The following is a 27,303-nucleotide window of genomic DNA, read 5'->3' on the forward strand; positions in this document are numbered from 1 at the left end:
ACACGTATACTTTTTAAAAAAAAACAAACAAGAAACTTGGACCGTAGTGTACAGACTGTTCTGAAATTTGCTTTTTTCTTTTATCTTGGTTATCTTGCCACGTAGTTGATTAGTCTTACTAATGAAAGCAAGGCTTTTCTCTAGAACTCTCTAATTGACACACCTGGTTGCGTCACTGCACTTAAGTCACTTTACCTCCGGACTGCAGGTTCCCCTATTTGTAAAACGAGGACACGGCACAGAGGAATCCGCTATGGAATGCCAATGAGCAGAGCACCTCACCCCCTGCCCGCCTCGTGACTATCTGGGATGTTCTCCAAGGTCCAACCCTACTTAACTTGGACGGCAGCCGCCACTTTCAATAACTCAGATCACAAAGCCGGCGTCAGGGACTCCTTGAAACCCAGGCGAGCAACGGGTGGTCCAGTCGCTCTTCTCGGAGACTGATGCTGACGGAAGCGGCTGGGCAGGGCTGGGGGCGGGGCCGAGGCGGGGCCACAGGCGCGCGGCGCGCGAAGCGTGCGGGCTGGTAGGCGGGCCGCGGCGTGACGTGATTGGCGCCGGCTCCCGGCCCCGCCCTGCGCGGCCCAGGCCCCGCCCCTCCGTCCCTCGCGTGCCGCGACCGCTCACGGCGCTGGCGCAGCGATGGCGGAGGCCGTGGAGCGTACTGACGAGCTGGTCCGGGAGTACCTCCTCTTCCGCGGCTTTACACACACGCTGCGGCAGCTGGACGCCGAGATCAAGGCGGACAAGGAGAAAGGGTTCCGGGTGAGGGGCCGGCGGGCGCGGTGTGGGCAGAGGCGGCCCCGAGGGAGACCGGAGCGGGCTCCCCCCCATGCCCTCCGGGGCGGGAGCGGCGCTGTCGCCGCGCCGGGGGGGACCGTTGACATCAGCGCGTCTGGCCCTTGCTTGACACATGAGGAACTGAGGTCCTAAAGAGGGGACGTGACTTGCCTGAAGTTTTCCAGCGAGTCAGGAGCATCGCTGAGGCTGGAGCCTAGGTGCCCTGACTCCTGGTGCAGGTGTCTGTCCTCCACTCCAGCCTCCAAGCAGGTGCTGGTCATCTGGCCAGGGTGGAGATAAGGGTTTTAGGAGCTAAGGTTGGGTAGATAGTTAAGTTTGGGCAACAGAAATATTCAAAAGTTAGCACTGAGAGCAAAGGGATCTGCAGCCCAAAATGTTAGCTGGGTTCAGGTATCTTCTGGTGTTTGTTTAAAATGGCATTGTGGGTGACTTACTGGCAATTTTGTCTCCGCAGTTGAGGAAGACCTTGTACATTTTAAAACATTATATTTCCCCTGCTCAGACATGATTTTCTGTTGAGAAGTTCTTGGAATGTATATGTGTGTGATTTGTGTGTTTGCTGAGTCTAACTGGTGTTGACAGGTGAACTGAGAGGCAGTGAGCTAGCAGCAAGAGCCCTGGGGAAGTTAGGAGATCTGGGTTCTTGTCTTGTTTTGCCATCAGTGGCAAAAGCAAATGATTCCAGCTGTCCAAGCCGCAGTGTCCTGCTCTGTAAGATGGGGGTGTTGGATTGGCATCTAAAACCTTTTCCAGACTGTGTCCTCCGGTGTGATTTCTCACACAGAGTTGACTTCTTTGGCTGACAGTCTGAGCAACTGCCAGGGCTTTGGTGGAGCTTCCCTGACTTGAAGGAGTCAGTCCGTGCATCTCTCCGTGAGTCTAGGACTCCTGGAATGGTGGAGCTGGGAGGAGGATGATGGAGGTTGTCTCTCTGTTTTTGTTTTCTGAAATCTTAGGCATCGGAGACCAAAGAGTCGAAGTAACATTGTCAAGTTGCTTGAGTAAGCCAGACACTGATCCATGACCTAGACTCAGGTCTCCCGCTCTGTGCTTTTACGCTTGAAATTTCCATGCTTGCTAGGGGGTCAAACCACATATCTAACATCAGAAAATAACTCAAAAGCTATTACATTACTATGTTTTGAACGTTTTATAGATTGCTAATTAAAAAAAAAAAAACCACCTTTAACATTCAGAAGCCACAGCAGGAGGAAAAAGCTGTATTAGCTCTATGAAGTGATGGGAAAATTCCCTCTTGTCCTTCACCACCTTCTCCATCCCATCTTTCTCCACCAGGTGGACAAGATTGTGGACCAGCTGCAGCAGTTAATGCAGGTGTATGACTTGGCTGCCCTTCGGGATTATTGGAGTTACCTGGAACGGCGCCTCTTCAGCCGCTTGGAGGATATATATAGACCCACCATCAACAAGCTGAAAACCAGCCTGTTCCGATTTTATCTCGTCTACACCATCCAGGTGCTTGTTGCTTCAGGGATTCCTTGGAGAGAGTTCTTTGACCCTGAAATAGATTTTCTTTTAATTTCTAGGGAGGACTCTCTGTGTTCCTCTGGGAAAGGGTGGAACAGTCACAGTGCAAATTATTTTTGACTGTTTTCCTACCTTTTTTTCCCCTTCTCATCTGTAGATCAGCTGACTTGTCTTCCTCATTCCTGTTTCCTCTCTTGTTTTAAGTGCATAAGCCTGGGTGGTGTTTCAAAGGATATAAGTAGCTGGGTGAAAGTTTGAGTAATAAAGATTATAGCTCACCTGGGGGAATAAGTCACTTAGATTATTTGAAAATCAACTAGGAATTAATTTTTAGGATGGCATTTATCTTCGGGGCTTCAGTTTAAACCAGCTTCTTGGAAATTACAAGGAACTTGAGAAAAGTGACATCCTTTATGGCATTTGTAGATTATATTTGGCTACTTACCTGGCAGGCTGATATCCAGAGGCGCTCTTTTGTGCAGTAATGACAAATCTTAATTCTGGACTTCTGTCTCTTACTCCTTCTTGCTATGTCCTCTTTGTCTTGGCAGACAAACAGAAATGACAAAGCTCAAGAGTTCTTTGCAAAGCAGGCCACAGAGCTCCAGAACCAGGCTGAGTGGAAGGATTGGTTTGTCCTGCCCTTCCTGCCATCCCCAGACACCAACCCCACCTTTGCTACCTACTTCTCTCGACAGTGGGCCGATACCTTCATTGTGTCCCTGCACAACTTCCTGAGCGTCCTGTTTCAGTGCATGCATATCCTCTCAGCCGCCTGGGGCTGTGGGCTTGGTCTGGGGCTTCCAGAGAACGTGAGCAGTGGCCGCTGCTCTTGATGCAATTGTTTCTTCTACAAAATGCCCAAGCATCGTTGTCATGTGTTACATGAGGGGGCTGGACAGATTGTGGTTATTTTTGTCAGCGGGCCAGGTAATCATAAATCTCCGTTGTGCCGCTGCTGAAGTAACAGCTGACATGCATGAGCGGGGACAGTCATAGCAGTGGGGTACGATGCCTGGCTCTGCCAGGAGCCCTCAGATACCTGAGCAGGTGCAGGGGTTGGTAGGCAGCTGCTGCTCAGTGCCACTGACCAGCCTTGAGAATACCCTGTCTGTGCAAGCCCTGTGCCCTTGAGGGTATTACTTGCCTTTGTTGAGATCAGGTAGCAGGTCAGAATACTTCTTGGGCTAGAACTTCCTTCCTGTGTTCGCGTTTGGGTCACTCCCTGACAGTGACCTCAGTGTTCCTCAACTTGCTAGAAAACAGAGCACCTTTCAGAAAAAGTGTATGGATATTTAAGAGAGGGAGAATGTAAGTAATTTGTAGTCCACCATGTTTACCATTTTGTCTTAGAAAGCCTGCATTCTTGAGGCCCAGGACATCCCCTAATGCTCATGCTCTTTAGGCTGGAATCCTAGAGGAGGAGAAGGGAATCTGGTTTGAAGGGAGCTGCCTGGTGAGTCACTGATAAATGGGGTGTTGTAGAGGCCTACCCACAGGTGGCCATTTTGGCCTCTGGGAGGGACAGCTGGTGGAGGTAGGAAGGGTGCCCCTTTTGTGCTGTGGGTCTGAGTGTGAATTCCACCCTTGCCAGGTATAGAATCCCCTGCTGCTTTTTATCCTGAGGGCTTTCAGGCTAAACTAGCAGGGGGCTCAGCCCATTGGTTATGACATGACCATATGGGCCCTCTAGGGAAATTGGAAATGTCACTGAAGGTCTTTTCAGTGCAAGGCAGTGCCCTGCAAACTAGGTCACACACATTTGAGCCACGGTTCACTTCCCCAGGACTGAGACCCTTTGTACTCCTCTTGACTGAAGCTGTTTAAGGTGGTGGGAAAGGCTGACACCCTGACCTAGAACGTGGATATTCATAGCATGGCATGGGACTGTCCAGTGTGCAGAAAGCTCTCTCCTCAGTCTACACCTGTGCTAGGAAGAGGTTCGGTCTGGGGAGGGGCAAGCCAAGTGGCCGAGCCTTCTGCCCAGATGGTAGACCAGCTGGCCCCTGGGATTGCTTCTCAGTGGCTGCACTGACCTTGCTCTGGCTTGCGCTGGCTGCAAAGCCCAGTGAATGTGAGCTCCTTACTGCTGGTGTTTGGGAGAAAACGCTCAGGTTTAGATTCACGTCCTCTCTGTGGGCTGACCAGCCAGATTGGCGCGAGTGTCTGTGAGTCTCTGGAGGAAGGCCAGACCCAGCTCAAGGGAGAGACACCATACAGCTGTGGAGAGGCTGCAGGACCAAGTCTGTCCTCTGCTCCCTGTGACTCGTGTTTAATGGTTTTGCTGCTGTGTCGAGAGTTTGGGAAGGGCTTTTAAGCATTGCGCAGGCAGGCTTTTTCTTTAACTTTGTGCACCAGTTCCCGTGATCCTGAACTTCGATGCGGAATGCCAGAGGACCAACCAGGTTCAAGAAGAAAATGAAGTTCTTCGCCAGAAGGTTTGTTCTGAACACGCTTGCTTCTTGGGAAGAACTTCTGCTTTTCGTGTGTGAAATTAGGTAGTGGTGGTGGAGGGCTGATTAAAAATAGGAAAGCACTGATCTCAGATGCAAGTGAGTCACCAGAGAGTCAGTATGGAGCTTTGGGGGCTGTAATAGTCTCTGGAAACCAGAGGTCAGGTTCATATTTTAAGTCCCATGTGTAGCAAGAACAACGTAGCAATGGTAATGAACTTTGAGAGGAGGAAGACTATGTGCTTTCCTATGTCTCTTTCGTACCCGCAGTCCTGTATATCCACATCTGGGTTGTAAACAACCCACATATAATTTCATTGTTCTGCTCAGCTCTGTGAGCCTCTACTTGGGTAAAACGATGGAGCCAGGGGACCCACATTTGCCTTTACATTTTGTCTGAGGAGCGCTTCTCTGTTTTTGAAATTAAGGCAACTGTAGGTCATATTTCCAGAAAAAGGAAGATTATGAGCTGTTTGCATTTTGGGTGCATGTATATATATGTGTATATATATATATAATTCAGGAGGAAATGTATATGTAATGAATTCAAGGAGAAGCAAGTCAGATGATGGAAAAGTGGGATCTGTGTGTCTGACAGTTGTTGGCTTCTCACCTCAGTGCAGTGAAGGGACAGCTAGCACTGGTCGGTTCTCCCGCTCGGCGGTGAGCAGAGGGTGAGGCCGGCACCCCGAGGCCCAGGCCCAGGGGCCTCTGGAGCCGGCAAGGTTGGGTGTTGGACGTGATGTGCCCCCTGCTCCTTAGTGGAGAGAAGATGAGGTGAGAGCACCATCTAACTCGCTCTACCACTACGTAGCTTTTCGCCTTGCAAGCTGAAATCCACCGCCTGAAGAAAGAAGAGCTGCAGCCTGAGGAGGGGGAGGCCTTGGTCCAGCACAGATTGCCTCCTTATGTCTCCAACATGGACCGCCTGGGGGACTCGGAACTGTGAGTGTGTGCCTGCCTGGGAGCAGGGGGGTCCCTCCTCTCCTCTGTCCCCTGTCACCTCACCCTGACCCCCCTGTTTCTGGTGACACGGAATTGCCAGAGTGCCTCCTTGGCTCTTGCTGTTCCTGCCTGAGCTTTCTGAGTAAAATCCCCTGGCTTTTAAGGCCTTCTAGCCTCTGAACCTGCCCCGAGGGAGGGGGCCCGCACATCCAGATGCACATCTGGATAAATAAACACAGACGCTGTTGTAAAGCCTCTGGAAGTGTGTGTGGGGGGGGGGGGAAGGAGTGCCTCGAAGATGAAAAGGTTGGCACCCAACAGGTTGGATGCAATCTGTGGTGGAAGCTTGCTCCTGTCCGAGGGTTTGAAGAGATAGGCATAGGGGAAGAGAGGCAACCTTAAAATACAGCCAGTTAAAGTAGAGGCCCCAGCTGATGAGAATAATGTAGCAGTTGAAGAAACTGAGGCACAGAGTGGTCACACAGCTGGTGAGTCAGGATGCAAAGCCAGGCAGGCAGATTCCAAACCTGCATGTGGCCGAGTGCTATACCGGGTGAAACTGCCCTAGTATCTCAGCTAGCCCGGTCGGGTGGAAATCAAGGGCAAGCCAGAAACATCCCTTAAAAATTTGTACTTCAACCAAGTAAAAACAAACAGGTGCAGTTAATTTTATGACGTATTTTATTTAGCCCAATATGTCTACAACATCATTTCAGCGTGGGATGAAGAGAAACAAAGGATTCGGGAGCTATTTTGCACCATTTTCATGCTAAGGCTTGAATTCCAGTGTGGGTTCTGCTCTCCAGCACGTCGCACTTGGGGCTGACCGCATTTCAGGGGCTCAGCGGCCCGTGTAGCCGGGCGCTAGTGGGCAGCACAGCTCTGAGCCCTGCCTCCGCCCTCAGAGCGCCGCGGGCGTCCCCGTTGTGCCAGAGAGGTTGCCGGCTCCCTTGGGTGCAGGAAACCGTCCCAGGGATAATGCCGCCTGAACGCCGGGCCATGAACCCGGTGCCATCCGGAGCCCAGGAGGCCTGTGCTTTGGCTTCCCTTGGGTCCCCCTCCAGCCCTGTGACCTTGTGTGTCTGCTTGTCCAGAGCCATGGTGTGCAGCCAGAGGAACACTTCCCTGTCCCAGTCGCCTCGAGTGGGTTTCCTGTCCTCACTGCTGCCTCAGAGTAAGAAGAGCCCCTCAAGGTTGTCGCCTGCCCAGGGTCCCTCTCAGGCTCAGAGCTCGGCCAAGAAGGAGCCGTTTGGCGGCCAGGTGAGCGCAAGACCTGCCTTTCTAACTCCTGCCAAGAGGCCTCTGACAGCTGACTGCACTTTCGGACCTTGTTTGTTCTCTCCTTAGGACTGATTTCTCTGGTATGCTGGTGAGGTCCTGACTTCACATCTCGCTCCCTTTCTTCCTTCCTCTCACACTTAGTGTCGGCGCTGCATAGAGAAGAGTAGAGTGGAGGCACTGAGGCAGTGAGGAGGAAATCCACCTCGCACAGCCTCCGCCCGCCCCCCTTCCCCTCTCCCGTCTGGGGAGGGGCACAGTGAGGCGGGGCGGGGGTGGGGGGGAGATGCTGTGAGCCAGGTCTCAGACCCTCGTCTGCCCTGGAGGGACCTCTCCCCCAGCCCCCTGCCCTCTACACCGCCTGCACTCCTGTGCAGAGCATGAAAGCCTGTGACAGCCTGGGGAGCAGCTGCTTGGCAGTGAGAAGGGCTCTTTGAATCTCTTCCCTTTTCCTCATAAATTGCTCTGAACTCATGAGAGCTTGTGACTGGGATGTGGTGGCTTGAGGGTGAATTCAAGCAATTCTGGAATTTTGAATTTTTGGTCATCTAAAGCAGTATATAGGGAAGGAGTAAATTAGAGTTACTTCTGAATTAGTGCATTGCTTTTACAAGTTGGGGTTTACTGATTCCGCAAAGGCCTTTGGCTATTTTTCGCTTTTATAGAAGCTCGCAAGAGAATTTCTTTTACGCCAGTTCATGTCCAAAACAGCCGTGGGTCCCACTGAGGAGTTTTCCTGGCAGAGATGGTCAGAATTCATTGCTTTCAGCAGTGCCTTCCGGAGTGAAAGTTTAACAGACCCACCATCACGCTTCATTGCTTGGACAGGGATCCTTTCTCCTTTAATGTATTTTTATTCGTTACAGATAAAGTCAGTCGTCATAATCGCTGGCTTCCTCTCCTACCACCCTTGGCTTGAGAATGGTTGCAAGTGACGCAGCAGTTCGGGGCTGCCCCCTGCGGCCAGGAAGCGGGGGGTCTGCCCAGGGCTGGCGGGGCTGTTCTGCTGTGGAAGTGCAGCCGCCGAGCAGGACACTGGAGAGGAAAGAGGGCAGGCTTTGGAGTCAGGCGATGTGCTTTCGGCCCCGGCTCCTTGTTGAGCATCCTCGCTCAGATGGCTTAAAGTCACCCCAATTTGCTTGGGATGCGACGAATACATGTCCTGCCTGGGGGGAGAATTCATTGCACTGGGCACCCCCAGGACGTTGTAGCAGTGCTGGTCGTATTAGTGAAGGCCCTGGCTTACCCGAGTCCCCGACTCAGCTCTGAGACCCGAGGCGCCAGCCACGCAAAATGACTCCTACCTGGCTTTCAGGAGGCCTGTGGCCGGCACAGAGCCATCCTGGTGATACCCACGGCTGTTTTTCTGAATTCCAGTTCTGTGGAATGTGGCTGAGTAAGTTTTACCGTTTGCTCTGCCAATCTCTGTCACAGTTCAGTATTTTCTAAGTGTAATAGATGATGGATGGGGCGCTAGGTCTCTTGAAAAATGCATGAAATTGTGAAATTCAGTTTCATTGACTTAAGATGAAAGAAAATACGAGGATGGATTCTTTGGGGTTAAGCCTGCGGCTTTGTTCTTCATGTGTTCAGGAACTAAGTGTCACATCGTGAGATGGGAATGGGATTGGAAATTGTGTGTGCAGTTCATGTTCAAGGGATGAGGGTGAGAATGCAGTTCTCAGCAAGCAGTCATTGCCTCTAAAATATATTCCAACAGAGGTTGGGTCACTGTGTGCATGGTATGTTAACAGAGTGAAGGTAGCTCTCTTACCATTCCATGAATGGGGGCGATAGATGTCTACCATCTAAAAAATCCAGTGGTGGGTCACTTGTGGTTTTATTAATTTGTTAGACTCTGCATTGATCTTTCAATTCTGAAAATAACTAGTGTATTTGAGGTTCAAGAAAATCAGAAGTCTAGAGTTGGAGGAAGCTTAAAGATCATTTGGCACCCCTTCCTGTTTTGTAGAGGAGCACATCCTAATTGATTGCCTCCTGTGATGTGGAGCTCACTACTTGTTGATGTGGGGTTGTTTGCCTGTTAGCTATTTGTAGAAACCTCTATAATTTTTATTTGCTGATCTTACTTTTGCCCTTTGAGCTACATAGGATAAGGCTTTTTGTTAGGACACTTGCTGTCTTTCCATGCTGAGCACTCTCTGTTCATTCTTCCGTCTCCCTTCTACTGTTTTCTCATATGGCATGATTTCTACACCCCTCACCATCCTGCTCCCCCACCTCTGGGGCACATTCTAATGTTTTAAGTCTTGTTACAATTAATACGCCAAATTTGAGTGTACAATTCGAGGTGCTCTCTTATCTTACCAGTACCAAATGCAGTTAGTTGTATGATTGCTTCCTGTGATTTTAATGATACATTGCTTTTAACTTACAGAAAATGACATTGGCTTTTTAATGAGCCATGTTGCTTTGTTAGCGCCTATGAAGCACGGAGTCTTTTTTTCACTTCTGACACAACAGGGCTCTTTTTCTCCCTTTATTATTAATGAAGAAGCAAAAGAAAAACAGAAGCTGTGTTATTATATTAGCAATAAAATAATCCGGCTTTCCTGTTTTAAATAATTATTTATATATAACATTGTACATTTCAATCACGTCAGCATTTTGCCCACTTGTGATGGGTCGTTGTAACTGTTGGTCATTACTCCTGAAATGTTCATGGCATTATCCATGGCACAACATATGGTGATGCACTCTGGGCTTTATAGGACTCTGGAGGCAGAATTTAAGAAACAAATGGAAGTAACTCTAAAACCAGAGCTCCCAAGCTCCTCGGGGATCTCTGTTACCATGGTGCCTGAGGGCACCTGCGCCGCTGGCTCACCCAGCCTGCACTTGCACTCCATCCTCCCTCCAGCCTCCTGGTGCCGCTCCTTCCACTCCCGCTCAGGAAGCAATGGACTGCCGGTTATTATAGAGATAACCTTTAATTGGCTGCAATGTAAAGAAAGCAGACTTCTGCATTTGTCACTCTTATTAGCATCAAATTACTTCATGTGTTCAGTTGCCCTTGGGGCTGTTTCCATGGATTTTAATGGGATGGAGGAAAAGGGAGCCCTTTCCCACGACTTTTGGTCTATAATTTTATGTGTGATGACGTCCTGTCTTCTGGGTAGCTTTGTTTTACTTCAGGCGAGACCAGATTACTGGAACCTGTTTCCTGCCCCATCTGGGTATCTGCTTGGTAAACTCTGCTCAGGCCACTGAAAATTAATTTCTCTCTCTCTCTCCAGAGAGAAATGCAAAGGTGAAGTGATAAAACACAGGTTAAAATATTTGTTCTGAACTTTAGAAGACAGGTAGATTGTGATGGAATATGACAATATAATTTGGACCGTTTGGAATGTTACGTGAATCTGGTAGTTAAGACTTTTATGAGGTTTGCTTTCAAAACTGTGAGTTACCAGTTTCATCACAGTAAACATTTGTTTAAGTTAGGTACAGTTGTAGCTAGACACAAGTTTACCTTAACCTACTTATTAAAGTGTTCTGTGGAGAGCTGCGTTCATCAGCTTTTAGTACATTATTGTTTTTTGTTGTTGTTCACCCTTCTTGAGTAAATAATGAGATGCAGCTGAAGGAGACACTCTAAGCCAGATCTGATAGGTCACATGTAGGTCCATGGCTCTTACTCTCTCATTATAAAAGCAGTTTTTCAGTTCATTGTGGTGCCTTTTGTTGACACCTGTTTGAATTTTCATTTTGGAGGATGGTCCAGCCCTTACCTGAGGACCTACCGGAAACTTCCTTGCCATCCTGACTTGGAGGGAAGCGCTGCCTTTGTTCTTCATGTTGTATGTCCTGTCTGGGCTGGGGAAGTGCTACAAGTGACTTTTGTATCAGCTAGAGGAATTTGAAGTCCATTTCAAGCCTCTCTCTTCCATCAGTATGGGCTCATTGAATGCTCTTAAGACTTAGCACTGAAAAGAGAAGAGACACCATTTCTCAGGTGTAGCGGGTAAGCAGGGGAGGAAGGGAGTGGCCACAGAGTACCTGTCTGCCCTCTGTGGCATTCCCCACCCTTGGGTCCAGGCTGGATCCGCTGTGGTCCACGTACTTCCAGGGCATGAATGCAATATTGTATGGATCCTTTTCCCTTTTCTTCTCCAATGTCCAGTGTAAAGATCTCTTGGTCAGGCTGATAAATCTGTCACAACTGCATAATAGTTGGTCCAGGCTTTTTGAGACTTCCTCACTTGCCTGGATCCCATTATTTTGGAAAATAGCTGTCAACCCAGGAAAGTGATCTTCCTTCTCTTCCCTGCTGTGTACATAGCTGACTGTGGAGTTGCCATAGCCACGTTTAACCAGAAAACGTGGCCTCTACTGTCGGTTTTTTTGTCTTTTCTGTTAGAATGTGAGAGCTTTTAGAGACGTGTTTTGGAATTCTTCATTTATTATTTACTTTTGAGTCCTCTTTTTCTCTTGGTAGAGGTTTGTTTATCTTTTAAAAAACTGGCTATTTTATTGATCATTTATGTTGTCTTTTTAGTCTCTATTTCATTAATTTTCATTCTGATCTTCATGATTTCCTTTTTTTTCTAACTTTGGGCTTCATTTGTTTTCCTAGTTCCTCGAGGAAGTTGTTCATTTGAGATCTTTCTTGTTTCTTGATGCAGGCATTTGTCGCTATGAATTTCCCTCTTAGAACTGCTCCGGCTGCATCTTTTCAGTTTTGGTGCACCATGTTTCCATTTTCTCTCAAGATATTTTTTAGTTTCTCTTTCTGATTTCTGCTTTGATCCATTGGTTGTTCAGGAACATGTTGTTCAATCTCCACATACTTGTGACTTTTCAGATTTTCTTATGGTTGACTTGTAGTTTGATATGATTGTGATGCCTGATATGATTTCAGTCTTCTCAAATTTATTAAGCCTTGTTTTGTGGCCTAACATGTGATCTACCCTGGAAATGTTCCATGTGCTTGAGAAGGATGTATATTCTGCTTTTGGATGGAATGTTTTGTGTCTGTCTTTTAGGTCCATCTAAAGGTCTGTCTAAAATGTAGTTCAAGTGCAATGTTTCCTTATTGATTTTCTGTCTGGATGGTCTCTCCATTGTTGAAGGTGCTGCCTATTTCTCCTTGGTATTTGCTGTATATATTTAGGTGGTCCTGTGTCAGGTGCATAAATACTTACAAGTGTCATGTCCTCTTACTGGATGGACCCCTTCATCATTACATAATGACCTCCTTTGTTATCATAGTCTTTGGCTTAAAGTCTATTTTGATACAAGCATAGCTACCCTTGTGGAAGTCTTCAGTCTGATTTGTCCTCTTGGTTAGAGAGATGGGGAGGAATCAATGGATTCGTATAATGAGGGCCGGCACCCTTGGATCATGTCCCAGGGAGTGAGCACAGCCCACCTGGGGGCCATGTGAGGTACGCCATAGTTTCAAGACCTCCTCGTATATCTTGACCACCTCTTACGTGTGGGTAGGTAAGAGAAGTCTTCTTGCACTTTCTAAAACTGTGGAACCTCTTCAGAGTTCCACAAACCATGAGTTACTTCTCAAAAATGGCCAGAAGTACTGTGAGAAGGGCCTTGTCTTTGTTATGTTATTTAGCTCTGGGAACATGACATTTCTTCTTCTCTTTTCTTTTTTTTTTTTTTTCATCTTTTCTATTCACTGTCACTTTCTTCTTTGTGCTCTTTTCATGCTATTGCTTTCATCAGGTTTCTCAGAGCGTGGGGTTTGCTGTCAGATTTGGGTGGGAATTCCACCTCTGTCCACTTCTCCTTGTGTGAGCAGTAACTTAACCTAAGCCTCACTTCCTCATGTTAAAGTAATGTCCTCATCTTCATTTTAAGGGAACATTTGTAAAGTTCTTAGCATGGTGCCTTCTATATGGTCAGCATTCAATGAGTGATCTATTTTGATGCTATTATTGTTGTCACGGGTTTTCTTTTTAGGTTATCTCTTTTGTCTTGACTAAGAACCCTGCTTCTCCTAAAATAAGCCAGAATGTGGAGAATCAAATACTTTCCCTAGAAGAAACCTCTGTCACGAGCATAAGTGGATACGCTTGAGATCACCTCAGTCAGAAAAACAGAAATAACCAACACTGTGAAGGTCAGCTACAGTTAGGCTCCATGTGAACTCATAGTCCTTTAAAATTTCCTTTTTAACTCTTCCCATGGCTCCGGGGTCCCAAGGAATCTGTGTTAATTGTTTTAAGTTATTTAGTATTAACATGAAAACTAGGAAGTAGAAGAAGTAGAAAAGCAACAAGCAGACTTCGGTTGAGTTTGTTCTCTTGCCTTATGTCTTGTGTGCAGATGACTTGCCAAGAGGTTGGTCTCAAACCTGAGTGGCTGTTTGCATCCAGATCCCTTTGCTCAGAGTGTAACATAAGGCGGAGGGAGGGGAGCAGTTTGTGGGAATAAGGTTGGAAACAGCTCATCCAGATAATCTGGAAAGGATGAGGTGACATCTCCTTTTAAAAAGGCTCTAGGGGCGCCTGGGTGGCTCAGTCGCTTGAGCGTCCAACTCTCAGTTTCAGCTCAGGTCATGATCTCAGGGTCATGGGATCGAGCCCCAAGTCCGCCACTGTGCTCAGCAGGGAGTCTGCTTGGGATTCTTTCTCTCCCTCCCCCCCCATGCTCGCTCGCTCTCATAAATACATCTTTTTAAAAAAATTAAAAAGGCTCTAGATTAAGAATCTTCTCCCCATGGAAGTGGGTGGGGATTATTGAATTCATTTGCTGTAACCGTGGTCGACTTTATCACTCCTGCCATGAAAAGGGGCCAGAAGATGCCAGTTTCTTTCCTGTCCAGTGTATCTTGCTCAAAGGTCCTTGAGTTTCCAACAATTTCTGTTAAGAATTTCTGATTGCCTAGTAATCATTTCCAAATACCTGAGTATTTGTTAACATTAGCTGGCTTAGTCATACACTTGGCCCCAAACAAGAGAGGGTTTTGTGTTCCTTTTTGCCTCCAGAGAGGTGATTGTATGTTGCATAATTTCTTTTTTTTTTTTTTTGTATTGCCCAAACATAGAGTTGCTTGCGGATGTTTCTGACACCTAGCACAGGGCCTGACCCCTCTCACAGTCATCGCTTAGTAAGCACGGGTCTCCTCCCCCCTAGCTAGAGTTAATTGTTCTGGTTAGATGAGGGAGTTGTATGTGTCTGTCTGTCTGCAGGTGAAGGGTATGGCAGGCTGAGGAGTGCTGGTGACCTACCTCTTATAACAGGGGAGTGGAGAACCGAAAGGAGGGGGTCCAGACTGCTCGCGTTCCACCCTTGACTCACCCCTAGGCTGAGACGGTAACATTCTAACTACCTCTCAGCACCGCCCTGGAGGAACCTTACCCAGGAGCTGTGGGGTAGCGAAGCTGCCCCCTGGCTTCTGCTTCCCTCCCTGGCTGAGGGGTCATGGCCTGAGCTCAGGCAGGAAGCGACACTTCACCGCCCGGTGTCTCGCCCTCTAGGCCGCTAAAGGAAAGGACGCTGCGTGCGGGCCCCGAGACGGGAAGAGCCTCTTGAGCGGGCTGGCGTCTGGGGAGTCCAGCTGGTCGCAGCATCGGCAGCGGCGCCTGCAGGACCACGGCAAAGAGAGGAAGGAGCTCTTCTCTATGACTTTGCAGGTATGGCTTGGTCTTGGCAGCAGACGAGTGCCTGTGCGGACATCGCGTGGCTACTCTTGGGGGCCGTGGATACAGATGGGGTGGTGCAGAGCGTGCGCTTACCTCTCCTGATTTCTGCGTCATACTGTTCACGTGTCACAGGTTCTCTGAGGCTTGGCCAGAGAGACCTGCTTCCCTTGCTTTAACCCAGAATCACCCAGCCTTGCTCTGTCACAGGGTCCCTTCCTCCCGCATCCCCTGCTGGAGACGCTGCCCTGTCGCACCGACTTGTGCTGCCTCCTGGCCCCTTGCCACACTGAGTCCTGGGACTCCCCTCTCTCCTGAAAATGGGGCAGGGTCTGCTCTTCCTGGCAGTAAAGCTGCTTCTCTTTCTGTCACATACTCCGGATTGAAGGGAAACGCCCAAGGGATTTACTGGCTAAGTCACCTTGTTGACCACTTATCCCCTGTTTGGGGCTTCTTGCCAATTTCAGAAGCGCTCGTGCTGCTTCCCCAGCCCTGCGCCGGCTGCAGTCTGATGGCGTAGACCCCCACGGCTCTGACCTCAGGGTGTCCCGTTCCGACACTGTCGGATTAGAGACGCCCCTGAGCTCAGCTGCCCCCCGAAGGTGCCAGTCTGAGCTTGGAGGTCTGTCTCCCGCTGTTACATTTTTGCTGTGGGACTGTGCTTTCTGAGACGCCGAGGAGCACTCCGAAGAGCCTCAGGAGCCGTGGGGGGTGGCGGAGTTTGCCCTGGCGGATGCCCCCTGGCCCCGCCAGGTTATGTCTGGGGGAACAGTCGTAGTCATGGTGGCCAACACTCAGCGCACCGGCGAGGCAGAGACCAAGGCAGCTGCGGACCTGCCAGGCGGCAGGGGGTGTGGGGTGCCCTCTGGGGCCCGGCCTTGTTCTGGCGCTGCGGCTGTCCTCAGGTCTCCATCTTTGCGTGTGGCCAGTCGCCTCGGTCTCTTGGCACTGGTGTGGTGGGATGCTGGTGAGGGGCGAGGCCTGCCTCTGACTGACCTGGCTTCACGTCCAGTTCTGCCCCTTGCCAGCTCCTGACCTTGGGCAGGTTACTTAACTTTCTGCTTTCAGTCTTAGTTTCCACAGTCATCAAATGGGGTTAATAATAGGATCTCAGATGGTTTGGGGCAGGATTAAATGCGTGAATCATATGTAGTCACACAGTGCCTGGCACTTACTAGGTGCTCACTAATTTTTATTGTCGGCCTGTCCTGCGTCGTGTCAGCTGTGACAGGGCGAGGGTGCCCATGGCCCACTACTCCCTCAGCAGGGCCTATGAGAGGGGGAAGGTCTCCAGAGAGGGGCCATTGGCAGAGCAGGAGCCTGCCTGTCCTGGGACAAGCTGGGTGCTGCTCTCGGCATCCAGAGCTCTGTCTTCTAGAGCCTGTGCCCACTGAGAGCCTCCCCCAGCATGCGGTGGCCTGGCATCCTAGCTGTCCTGCAGCAGGTCCCCAGATGTGCGGACCGCTCACAGCTGACTTGTCCCCACTTTGCTTGTCCCAGAGCGCAGAGAAGAAGGCCGAGGCTAGTGGCCCAGAGGCCGAGCCCTGCCCAGAGCTCCGCGTGGAGGCGCTGGAGACGCTGACGCGGGCTTCTGCAGCGGGTGCCGAGGGCGGAGGGGCCCGCCCCGAGCAGCCGTTCATTGTGCTGGGGCAGGAGGAGTACGGGGAGCACCACTCCTCCATCATGCACTGCAGGTGGGCTGGGGTCTGGGGGTCAGGGGGAGGCCCCTGGCAGGGAAAGTGCCGACTGGGCTGGAGGGGCTGGCTCGCTGGGAAGCCTGGCTTGTCCGGCTGTGCGTGTGAAGGTGTGGCAGGCAGGAGGTCCACCCGGTGGGATGGTCGCTGATGGACCACAGTCATTCCTCCAGAATCCGAGGAGGGCTGGACAGCTGCTCTTGGCGGGGGTAGCCTCTCTGTCCTTTCTCACGGTGGGACTCTGAGTTTTAGGAACAAGTTACCTTTTATTTGAACTCCCTGAGACTTAATTTTAATTTGCTTTATGTTGCTTTACTTTTCGGTACACCTTCACCATGTACAAGTTTTTAGTCATGCGTGGTAAAAGCATGATGTCTGTGAGAAGGCCTCACGGAGTGTGGTCTGCAGAGAGTGGGGGGCTCCCTGCCGTGGCCCCGGTGGCTCTGGAGTCCCGCCGCGGGAGGCGCCGTTGCCCGGGCGTGGGGCCGCGTGCGCCGCCCCGCTGCTCTGTGCCCGCTCTTTCCCATAGGGCTCAGCACAGAGCAGGTCCTGCGCACGTAGTTCTTGGGCAGGTGACTGAATGAATACGTCTAGAGATAGCCCATGCCTATCCTCGGAGTGTAGACAGTTTGGGAAACAGTTGAGAAGTCAGCAAAGCAATGCTTTGGGCGCTAGCCGAAGAGAATGGTGGACTCAGGCAAGGATGATAACGGCCTCCTTCTCTCTTCCGTCTTAGAGTGGACTGCTCGGGGAGGAGGGTCGCCAGCTTAGACGTAGATGGGGTCATCAAAGTGTGGTCCTTCAACCCCATCATGCAGACCAAAGCGTCTTCCATTTCCAAGTCGCCGCTGCTGTCCCTGGAGTGGGCCACCAAGCGGGACAGGCTGGTGAGTGACGCCCACCTTGTTGTCGTCTAAGTGAGGCGTTCCCAGGGCCGTCCCCCGGCACTGTCCCCCGTCACCTGGCACCACAGGCTGAGCTGAGGCAGCCAAACCCAGCCCCTCCCTCTCTCTTACTGGGGCTTGGGGGGACGCACATCCAGACTGTCCCGGCAGGCTCGTGTTTGGGGGCAGCAGGGAGGTTATTGGATTCACAGGAATTGAAATCTGATGGTAGTGGGACCTGGAAAACCTGTCTGGTGGGGGAGTGCTTCTTCCTCTCTGGCTGGGGAGACACCAGCTTACCTCCCATTCTCCCCCATCAGCTCCTGTCATCTGTCCAGTTTCTGACAACCCACGACGAACGTTCTCAGCTGCCCCTCCTACTGCTGAGACCCCTCCCCGTGGCAGGCTCCCGGGGTAGCAGCTTAGGCTGGTGGGGATGGTGTCCTGTTTGGGGTCCCCACAGGTCTACTACAGTGCTTTTAGTACATAGTACAGTGTTCTTTTCCCTTTTGGACTTCACTATTTGAGAGAGGCTTTGTAGTTAAGGAGGTAAAGTTGATTCATAGTGTTTTCTTTCATTGTACTCCATTCCTAGGAGATCATACAAGGCAGCCCAAGGGGCAAACCTCATTGGTTTTGTTTTGTTTTTTAATAATTTTTTGACAACCTGCAGGAATTATCCTTGTGGTACTAGGATCTCAGAGCTTATCCTGTAAACATATTAATTTGCCAGTGTTAGTTTGAGGTCAGAAGGTAAGTAATATTCCTGGGGGATATCCTCAGACCTGCTTCTGGTGCTTTCTTCTGGCCGTACCCATTATTATCTTTGAAGCTTCTTACCCAGTAAATCACAAATGCCTGAAGGCAAGGATAGCCTTTTCTATTTTTTCTGGAGGCCATTACACAGCCAGAGCTGTCCCCAGAACGTGCCACTGGGGCAGGTAGCCAGGGGCCAGTACCCAGGGAGGTGTGGTGGGTAGATGAGGAGCAAGAAGGGAGGACAGGCACAGCCGGGATTTAAAACTGGCAGAAAGGGGCGCCTGGGTGGCTCAGTTGGTTAAGCGACTGCCTTCGGCTCAGGTCATGATCCTGGAGTCCCGGGATCGAGTCCCGCATCGGGCTCCCTGCTCGGCAGGGAGTCTGCTTCTCCCTCTGACCCTCCTCCCTCTCATGCTCTCTGTCTTTCGTTCTCTCTCTCTCAAATAAATAAATAAAAATCTTAAAAAAAAAAAAAATAAAAAAAAATAAAACTGGCAGAAAGGGAGGGAAGGTCAGAGGGCCTCATTTAATGAGCCAGCACAGTTCCAGGTGTATCTGAGGCAATACCTCTCTCCCAGTCCATAGATTCCTTTTGAAGTTCCGCTTCTGTTCAAGGTCACCTCTGATGTCTTCATGTAATTTTTAAATGAGGCCCGTGTTAGCCAGATTTCACCTGAGTGTGGGGAGGTAGGCGGAGGCGGGGCCTCACCCCTGCAGCCTGCCCAGACCCGCACCCCACAGTGGGCCTGGCCCCGCAGTGGTCCTCCCTGACCCGGCCTGAGCCCCGTGCTGTGCTTTGCACCCCTGCCCCTTCTCATTCCAGCTCTTGCTGGGCAGTGGTGTGGGGACGGTGCGTCTTTATGACACGGAAGCCAAGAAGAATCTGTGTGAGATCAGCATCAATGATGATATGCCCAGGTGAGTGGGAGGCCACGGCCCACAGCCGCCATGCTCTGCGGGGCCTGGTCCTGTGCTGGGCCTCCTGCCCCATCCCCGCAGCAGGACCCGCCTCAGAGCTGAAGCCTGTCTTCCTCTGGGGGCAGGCGGAGTGCTGACCCAGCCCCACGTGTATTGCAGAATCCTGTCGCTTGCCTGCAGCCCCAACGGGGCCTCCTTCGTCTGTTCGGCCGCCGCTCCGAGCCTCGCTTCCCAGGTGGACTTCTCGGCTCCAGATATTGGCAGCAAGGCTACTAACCAGGTTCCCGGCAAGCTGCTGCTGTGGGACACGAAAACCATGAAGCAGCAGGTGCAGGCCCTGCCCCTGGGGGTCTCCCCGTGGGTCTGTGTGGGGTCCCGCTCCTGCGGTAGCGCTGTCTTTCTGATGAGCCTCATCCTCTCTTTGCTTCGGTCTCCTCAGATTTCAGTATACGTGCTGCCGAAGCGAGCACTAGTCTCCTCGGATTTCAGCTGGTGAAGCAGGTTCGAAGTTGAAGTGTTGAAAAGTAGTAACGCTCCCGTTGGGCAGGTTGCTAGCAACTGAAGTCGTCCAGAATTGTGCCACAGACTTAGAAGTCACACACAGCCGATCAGAGCGCCCCTGTGGTTTATTACAAGTTTTTTAAATTTAATTTTGTTTATACTGAAAGGCTTTAAACATTTTTTTTGAGCAGTTCTGGTTCACGTCAAGATTGGGAGGAGGGTCCAGAGATCTCCCATTTACCCCCTGCTGGGCCCCCCAGCAGAGCGGCACCCTGGTTACAACAGAGGCCCCCCCAGTGACACAGCTGATCACCTCATGCTCCCAGCCTGCCTTCGGGCTCTGTCTTGCTGTCGTACACTGTCTGGGTTCGGACAAATGTCTGAGGACGTGTATCCACCATTACGGTACCACACAGGCCGTTTTCACTAAAAGCAGCCTGAAGATCCTCTGTGCTCCTGCTCATCCCCCCTGCCCCTCAGACCTTGGCAACTGCCGGTCTTTATACTGTCTCCATAGCTTTGCTTTCTCCGTCACATCATGAAGTTGGAATCTTACAGCATGGTCAGATTGGCTTCTTTCACTTTGTGTTACGCAATCAAGCGGCTTGTTTTTTAGGAGACAAGTGGAGTCTCTGACTCCCCATTAACGTAGCGTTGCATGAAGTTGCCAGCAGCAGCTGGAGGTAGTGGGGACATGTGCAGGTTCTTGAGAAGTGACAGCCATGGGGAAGCTGGCTCGCGGGGCCACCTGGCCCACCTGCCTCGGGAGCCCAGGACTACCCACCTACCGTGGCAGGTGCTTGCTGCTGTGGCCCTCAGCCCCCAGAGAGAGAAATGACATGTAAACGCACACATTTAGAAGGCAGTGATGTTTCTTTTTTTTTTTTTTTTTTAAGATTTTTATTTATTTATTTGACAGAGAGAGAGACAGCGAGAGAGGGAACACAAGTGGGGGGAGTGGGAGAGCGAGAAGCAGGCTTCCTGCCGAGCAGGGAGCCGGATGTGGGACTCGATCCCAGGACCCTGGGATCATGACCTGAGCCGAAGGAAGACGCTTAACAACTGAGCCACCCAGGCACCCCGGCAGTGATGTTTCTTAATGAAATTAGTTTTGGGGCGCAAACATGGTGTGGCCCTTGCGTTGAGCAGATGGGTTTCCAAGGTCACTGGACGCCAGGAAGGGTCCCTGTCCTATAGATGGGCTGTGTCACACCTCCCTGCACCTGCCTGTAGAGATGGGGTGCATTCCCCTCTGGGCGTCTCCCCAGAGCGCAGGGGTCAGGGCCCCACCGGAATTCTCGCCCACCGTGCCCTGCCATATCTGTTCTCCTCCCAAGTTTTCCTTGTCTTGGCAAATGCGCCCCACTGAGAAACTGCGTGCCTTTCTGGAGCCGCCCTTCTCCCTTACCCGGCAGAGCGCGTGAGCAGACATTGTCAACTCCACCTGCAAACTGTTTCCATTCGGCCCACTTCCGTGCGCTTCCAGGGACATGCCCTAGACCGGCTCTCGAGTGCCCCTCGCCGGACGCCACACGACCTCCTGCGGTGGTGCCCCTGACCCGCTGCGGGGAACGACAGAGCCCGGAACATGTCACACCACTCCCTGTTCTTCCAGACTTCCCGTCCACACTCCCTCAGGGCCCCCGCAATCTGCCCTCCCCACTGCTCCAGCTTTGGGGTGTGTCCTGCGCTGTCCCCTGCACGCTGTCCCCCGAGGGAGAGGTCTTCCCCGCCCCGTCTGGCACACATCTGTCCTCCAGCACCTCTCAGTGCTTTCCCATGTACAACCCAGCTTAGTTAGATCCTTCTTCATCTTTCTCTTTGCCTCGAAGGCACTTTGGATAGTTTTATGTTTACTTGTTGTCTTTAAAGTTTTAATGAAATATGGAGTACATGCAAAAGAATCTTGCAATCAGAGGTGTGCAGTATAATGAGAAATGAAGCTATAATGTGAGCACCTAGGTACAGTCACAGTTGGAAAGTGGAACCTTCCAGCACTTTTCATGTTCTCATGCACCCTCCCCAATCTTGATCTTCTTCCGTTTTCAGAGAGATTTCTCTTGAATATTGGGTGGTTATTCTCCTACAGTTTCAAATTTAGTTAGGTTTTGTTTGTTTGTTTTTGTTTTTGTTTTTAACTAGCTCCAGTTCTCTCTGGACCCCGAGCCCATTGCCATCAACTGCACAGCCTTCAATCACAATGGGAACCTGCTGGTCACAGGGGCAGCTGACGGCGTCATCCGGCTGTTTGGTAAGCAGCTGTGCTCGTGGCCGTCTGGTGCCCTCCTTCAGTGGCCCAGAGAAGAGAGTTGCATTTTTGCTGGCTGGACTAGAAGTTATTGCAGAAGCCCACCCAATTCGGGATGCTCGAAACAGAGCTTAACTTTGGTCCAAGTCTGTTCTTTTCAAAACCTCTGTAATCAGTCCCCTTGCACACGGTTGGTGTCCATGGACCTGGGAGTGGTGGGGCTTAGCAGGCCTTGAGTCTTGCGCTGTGGGATCCGAGTCCTGTGGCCTGAGTGAGATCCAGGAGGACACATGAGAGTAAGGCCGTGCCATCCGCTCAGGGTGGCTAGTGCCTTCTGGTAAGAGCATTAGGACGGTGTGCAGCGGAGTTATCCGGCTCGCTGCTTGAAGAGCCCCATGCAGACCCGCCCCAGGAGACTCTGAGAGTCTGGGAGGGAACCAGGGACCGTGTCTAGCAGATCCCCCAGGCGCCCTGTGGGACCTTACAGAGGCCACCTCGGAAGGACTTGTCTTCCTAGACTTGTGCGCTTCCCAGATGAGCTCAGGTTCCGCCCAGGGATTCCTGAACCTCATTTTTGACCCAGGGAGAAAAGCTTCAATTTTAGAAATGTTAAATCGCTGATTAATACGCTGGAGGAGAGAATGAGCACACCGGAAGAGCTCTTTGGCAGGGGCCAGCTCTCTGATACCTGGAGGCTCCAGGAGGCCCTCTGCCTCGGAACAGTTCCCGCCCTTTGGGCGGAGGGCAAGAGACGCCTCCTGGCGTGGGCGGATGCCTCCCCAGGGCCTGGGTGGGGGTCTTAGCGGCATCTCATCGCCTCAGATATGCAGCAGCACGAGTGCGCCATGAGCTGGAAGGCCCACTGCGGGGAGGTCTACTCGGTGGAGTTCAGTTACGACGAGAACACCGTGTACAGTATCGGCCAGGACGGGAAGGTAGGTGGCAGCCGCAGCTTGACCCGAACTCTTTTCCTCTGGCTTCGGCATCCGAGATTCCAGAGAGCACCAGAATAGCATGAGGGCCTGAGATGAATCCTGACCGTGCCCTTTAGCGGCTCTCTGCCTCAGGCCCCTCTCTGCCGCAGCGTGTCATCCGTACAAGGGGGGCAGCCAAAGTCACCAGTCTCGGCACTGTCGTGAGGTGTGAACAGGTGTAGTGGGAGTTGGCGATGAGGAAAGGGGAGAACCCAGCCTCCCTCCTAGTTGTAGCAGAAGTGACTCTTCCCACTCTAGGTGGATGAGGGGCGGTCCAGCTTAGGGCCCGGGTTGGGCTGACCTAGGTCATTGGGTGTCACAGCATGATGTGTCGAGTTTCTTCCTAGGGGCAGTGCAGATAGGCCTGAGTGGAGTCAAAAGGAAGCGGCGGTTGGGGGGGGCGGGATAAAAAGTGAACATAAGTGCCTCCGTGTTCTTTCTGGAAGGACACGTTTGGATCCATGGAAAGGGAGCTGGGGGTGGGAGGCTGGCAGGCAGAGGAGAGAGGAAGACTTGGTCTCCGTGTATACCCTCCTGTACTTTTGGATTTTATACTGTGTGCCTGTATTATTCATTGAAAACTGTAATTACAAAGTAAATTCTTCATTTGAAAACTATGGGAAGGGATTTTTAAGTTAAAGCTTGACGTCCTATTTATTTGAGTAGGATTCTCAGTGAAGAGGTGGTCACACAGGCGGCTTGTCCACGGTGTAGACTCAAGGATTATTACACTACAGTCTGTGAAGCTAGTTTTTAATGGTACTGCTCATGTTGAATTGATTACACCACTGAGACAGTGGGAACATATTTGGAATTTATCCTCTCTTCTAAGCCGGAAAAACCCAGTTGGGTTCTAACCCTAGAAACAACAACGGCAACAGTAATCATAATGATCACTTGGAACATTCCCCCTGCTTGAGGGACGGGAATCCAAACGTGGGCAGTTGCCTACGTTTTTCCTCTCCTGAGTCAGGCCAGAGAGAAAGTTCATGCTCTGCTGTGAAGTTACGGGCTCTTTCTAAGATGTTCTTCTCTAAAAAAATGTTTGAATTGTGTTGGGAAGGACAGACTGAGGAGTCATCCCACTACCTTTCCTGCTGGCCTGTCAACCCACCACCTCTGCCCTGGGATCCATCCTCCTCCTCCCAGGCCCGCCCCCCTCCGCCGCTGAAAGAGCATTAACGTTGTGCTTTGTGGTTGCAGTTCATCCAGTGGAACATCCACAGGAGTGGCCTGAAGGTGTCTGAGTATGGCCTCCCCTCCGACGCCACGGGCCCCTTCGTGCTGTCGGGTTACAGCGGCTACAAGCAGGTTCAAGTGCCCCGGGGCCGACTCTTCGCTTTTGACTCAGAGGGAAATTACATGCTGACGTGTTCTGCCACAGGGGGTGCCATCTACAAGGTACTGGGGGTGGGGGCTGTCTCGGTGGGCAGGGAGGTTCCTCCTGGAGGTGTGGGCTGAGGGGGCTGAGCGTGGAGAAGCCTCTGACCCAGGGTGGATGGCGCCTTGTGGCTGCAGGCCGGGCAAGGGCACTGATCCTCAGCTCGGGGGTAGGGACAGGGCGGCGACACTCATCCTTTTCTCTACTTGTCCATTTGCGGTCGTTTGACAAGATTTTGGCCCCTCTATGCTTTTGTTCCTTGGGAATAATATCAGTTACAGAAAACGTGAAGAAATAGGGAGAACCGTTGGGAAGTGTGTTGGGTTAGGGGAACGCACCGCGCACGGGCAAGTGCTTCCGTGATCTGCTTTAGTGACTCTGATCTGGTGTAGAAGTCTGTAGTTTATTGGAGGTCCCGTGGGTCACGGACATTATAGTCCATGGCCAAGGCAGAAATCTGGGGTGTGATTTATCACACCAGGATGTAAGTGGTCCACGTTTTGTCCCTCAGTTTATGTGCTTGTTTTAATTCTCATGTCTAAGCTTCTCTGGTTCATGTACTTTTTTGTACAATTGTCTGAAATTATAAACCTCTTCTATTTTACTAGTATTATCAAACAGACTAGTGATGAGGATTTGAGTTGTAGTCTAAGCATATGTTTGTTTTTTTGTTTTTCACACACACACACACACACACACACACACACACACACAAGCAGTGGGGGAGGGGCAGAGAGAGAAGCAGACCCCTCGCTGAGCAGGGAGCCTGATGGGACTCGAGCCCAGGACCTGGGGATCATGACCGAGCTGAAGGCGGCCACTTAACTGACTGAAGCACCCAGGTGCTCCTAAGCATATGTTTTTGGTAACCACGCAAGCCAGTTCTTAGCCTCAGTGGTAACTCTCTGCCTAGTGGTGGTGTTTATTTAGTCTGTAGGTGTAGAGACACAAGAAGAATGTTCTCTGCTTGGGGGCTGTCCGTGCCCTCATTACGCCGGCTCACCGGTTAGTGGACGGCCCGTACTGTGGATGGCAGTCGTGTGCAGCTGTCGGCCTCGGCTCTGTGGAGCGCACACAGGGGAGGGTGCGACCCTGCTCTCGTGGGGCTCACACGCAAAACACCAACACCAGGGACAGGGCAGGGCAGGGTTCTGATCAGAGGCAGCTGGGTGGGGGCTGGACCTCAGGGGAGACCCCTGTGGGGGCGGGGAGGGTGGTCTATGGATTTGAGGCCTTCGGAGGCGGAGTTGGGGAGGACAAGGAGTGAGGCAGGCCTTGGGGCCCCACAGGGATAGAGGCAAGTGAGAGCACTGGAATGGGGCGAGCGGAAGGGGAGTGCAGAGGGGTTGCGTCAGGAGCCGTCTAGACTGCTGGTCCGGAGCGTGGCACCGGGTAATCCGGGCTTACCATCACGGAGGTTCCTCTTTTCTACAGATGGTGATGCATTGAGTGGCTTTTGCCTTCTTAAAATTAGCTCTGTAATTTCTTATAATTGCTATTAGAAGATGCTATAAAAAGCTTTGTGTTTGCAAGCCTGATTGTATTTTATTATTTAAAAACTGAGTTTGTTAAGCTATACTTTGCTCTGTGTATGATTTTATGTGTGTTGTGTGTATGTTTGTGTATTTTTAATCATGAGCCTTTGTCACTTGTTATTTGTCCCGATCAGCCTTTGTCATTTGTCTGCAATGCCTCCTCCTCTCCTGTCCTCTTGCAGCTGGCTGGGGATGAGAAGGTTCTGGCATTCTGCTTGAGCCAGGGTGGCTACTGTGAACTGACGATTTGCCATCACACTTGCTCTATAACCAGTTAATGGGTTGGAAGATTTCCCTCTGTATAATTTTTGAAATGCCAGTTATGGGGTCTAGTTACTTAAGGAATATAAGGAACTTTAGATCCCATTTTTACAATCTTTAAACAATCTATGATTTTTAAAGATGTTTTCTCCATGAAGGCCAGCGACTTCGGTTCCCTACTCATGGGTGTTGACTGTCGCTGGATTGATCTTTATTCCCTGTGCTCCTGACCTCCCCTTCCTTGTTCCCTTCCGACTCTTCATGGCCGTGGGCTGAGTCCCGGGAGGCTGGTGCTGGTGGGCGAGGGAGAGCCGGGCTCACACGTCCTCGGTGGCCCGCATGTGGCAGCACTGTGCTGGCTGATGCAGGAGAGGATCAGCATCCTGCCCTCCTGCAGCCTGCATTCCTGGCGGAAGCAAATGGGAAACCGCAGCAGATGCATGATCTAATGCTGGGGAGCAGTAAGCCATGTAGGAAAAGTACTGGGTGTAGTTTGGGGTGGGTGCAGAAGGCAGTGGCCCACAGCAAGTTAAAGGTGGCAGAGAACATTCTCTTGTCTTTTCGAGCACAGGATACTGTTTTCCACCTAAGACAAAGGAATAACTATAGTCAGGAGAGTGAAGGCATTTCCCGGCCCAAGAAATTAAACTGAAATCTTCTGGAAGGGAAAGGTGGGCGTATGTGCCCGGGGAAGGCCTCACAGTGGGGTGGCAGCCCCCAGACTCAAGGCAGTTTGGTGGATAAAGTGGCTGTGTTTGTGAACAGTGCCTGCTGACGCCTCCTCTCCTATCTTGCAGCTGGGCGGGGATGAGAAGGTTCTGGAGAGCTGCTTGAGCCTGGGCGGCCACCGAGCCCCTGTGGTCACTGTGGACTGGAGCACAGCCATGGACTGCGGGACGTGCCTCACTGCCTCCATGGATGGCAAGATCAAGCTGACCACTCTGCTGGCTCATAAACTGTGACGGGACCCGCCCCGAGGGACACCCACGGAAGCAGTATTATCCTGGGGGGAGTGGAGAAACAGGACAGGAAGACAGGGCACTCTGCTTCCCACTCCTGGCCAGTGTGGGGACTCCTCAGGGAAAGACTGTCCAGGGAACCCCGGCTCTGTCCAGCTGCAGAGACTGGACGGGAGCCACACTGAGTCGTGGCACGAATGCCCCAGAGACCAGCACGCTGGGCTGCGCAAGAGGCATGCCCCAGGTGGTAGAGAGGAAAGTTCAGGAAGCAGGAGATGCAGCGTGCTGGCTGCTCTGTTGGCCCAGGAGGGATTGACAGTATTTTGTATATATTTGCTCATTTTTCATCTTTTTTTAAAAAAAGAATGTTCTCATGGTCACCTGGTATCTCTTTCTGGAACGCGTGCATGCAGCGGAGCGTCTCCCTTCGCCCTTTGCCCTTGGAGAGGCAGATGTTCCGACAGGGAGCTGGTCAGCTGCGAGCTGAGGCCCTGCGTGCCCGCTGTTGCCAGCTGTAGGACTGAGCCGTGTGGGAGGTTTGCTTGTCGCTTTGCCTTGGAGCTAGGCCGTCCTGTCTCCCACTGCGCTGGCTAGCTAAGGTT

The 27,303-nt window shown here is 51.4% G+C and overlaps 1 protein-coding gene across 4 annotated transcripts; it reads left to right on the forward strand.

Moving 5' to 3' along the window:
• Positions 1-202: 202 nt before the first annotated feature.
• WDR91 (WD repeat domain 91) lies at positions 203-27,081 on the forward strand. Of its 4 annotated transcripts, XM_064574926.1 has the most exons (16): positions 630-768; positions 1,589-1,677; positions 2,101-2,280; positions 2,844-3,050; positions 4,647-4,730; positions 5,560-5,690; positions 6,785-6,950; positions 14,426-14,581; positions 16,088-16,281; positions 17,018-17,168; positions 18,748-18,842; positions 19,002-19,170; positions 21,486-21,594; positions 22,414-22,526; positions 23,769-23,966; positions 26,540-27,081. In XM_064574926.1, exons 3-16 carry the CDS (start codon positions 2,134-2,136, stop codon positions 26,702-26,704), a joined length of 2,085 nt encoding a protein of 694 aa, XP_064430996.1. In that variant the 5' UTR covers positions 630-768; positions 1,589-1,677; positions 2,101-2,133; the 3' UTR covers positions 26,705-27,081. The 4 variants fall into 4 exon arrangements, with proteins under 4 accessions (XP_064430998.1, XP_054361161.1, XP_064430996.1 ...); XM_054505186.2 differs by lacking the exon at positions 1,589-1,677 and having other exon boundaries at positions 205-768; XM_064574927.1 differs by lacking the exons at positions 630-768; positions 1,589-1,677 and adding an exon at positions 818-1,053.
• Positions 27,082-27,303: the final 222 nt, after the last annotated feature.

Source organism: Mirounga angustirostris, unplaced genomic scaffold (assembly GCF_029215605.1).
Source record: "Mirounga angustirostris isolate CCGP_5_RB_7025 unplaced genomic scaffold, mMirAng1.0.hap1 SCAF_12, whole genome shotgun sequence".
NCBI classification, from domain to species: domain Eukaryota; kingdom Metazoa; phylum Chordata; class Mammalia; order Carnivora; family Phocidae; genus Mirounga; species Mirounga angustirostris.

Bases quoted from the DNA above. Each gene is read 5' to 3' on its own strand.
- WDR91 (XM_054505186.2), top strand. From the start codon at position 646: ATGGCGGAGGCCGTGGAGCGTACTGACGAGCTGGTCCGGGAGTACCTC. The intron at 16,282-17,017 runs GTGGGCTGGGGT...CTTCCGTCTTAG, and splicing joins TCCTCCATCATGCACTGCAG to AGTGGACTGCTCGGGGAGGA. The intron at 18,843-19,001 runs GTGAGTGGGAGG...CGTGTATTGCAG, and splicing joins ATCAATGATGATATGCCCAG to AATCCTGTCGCTTGCCTGCA.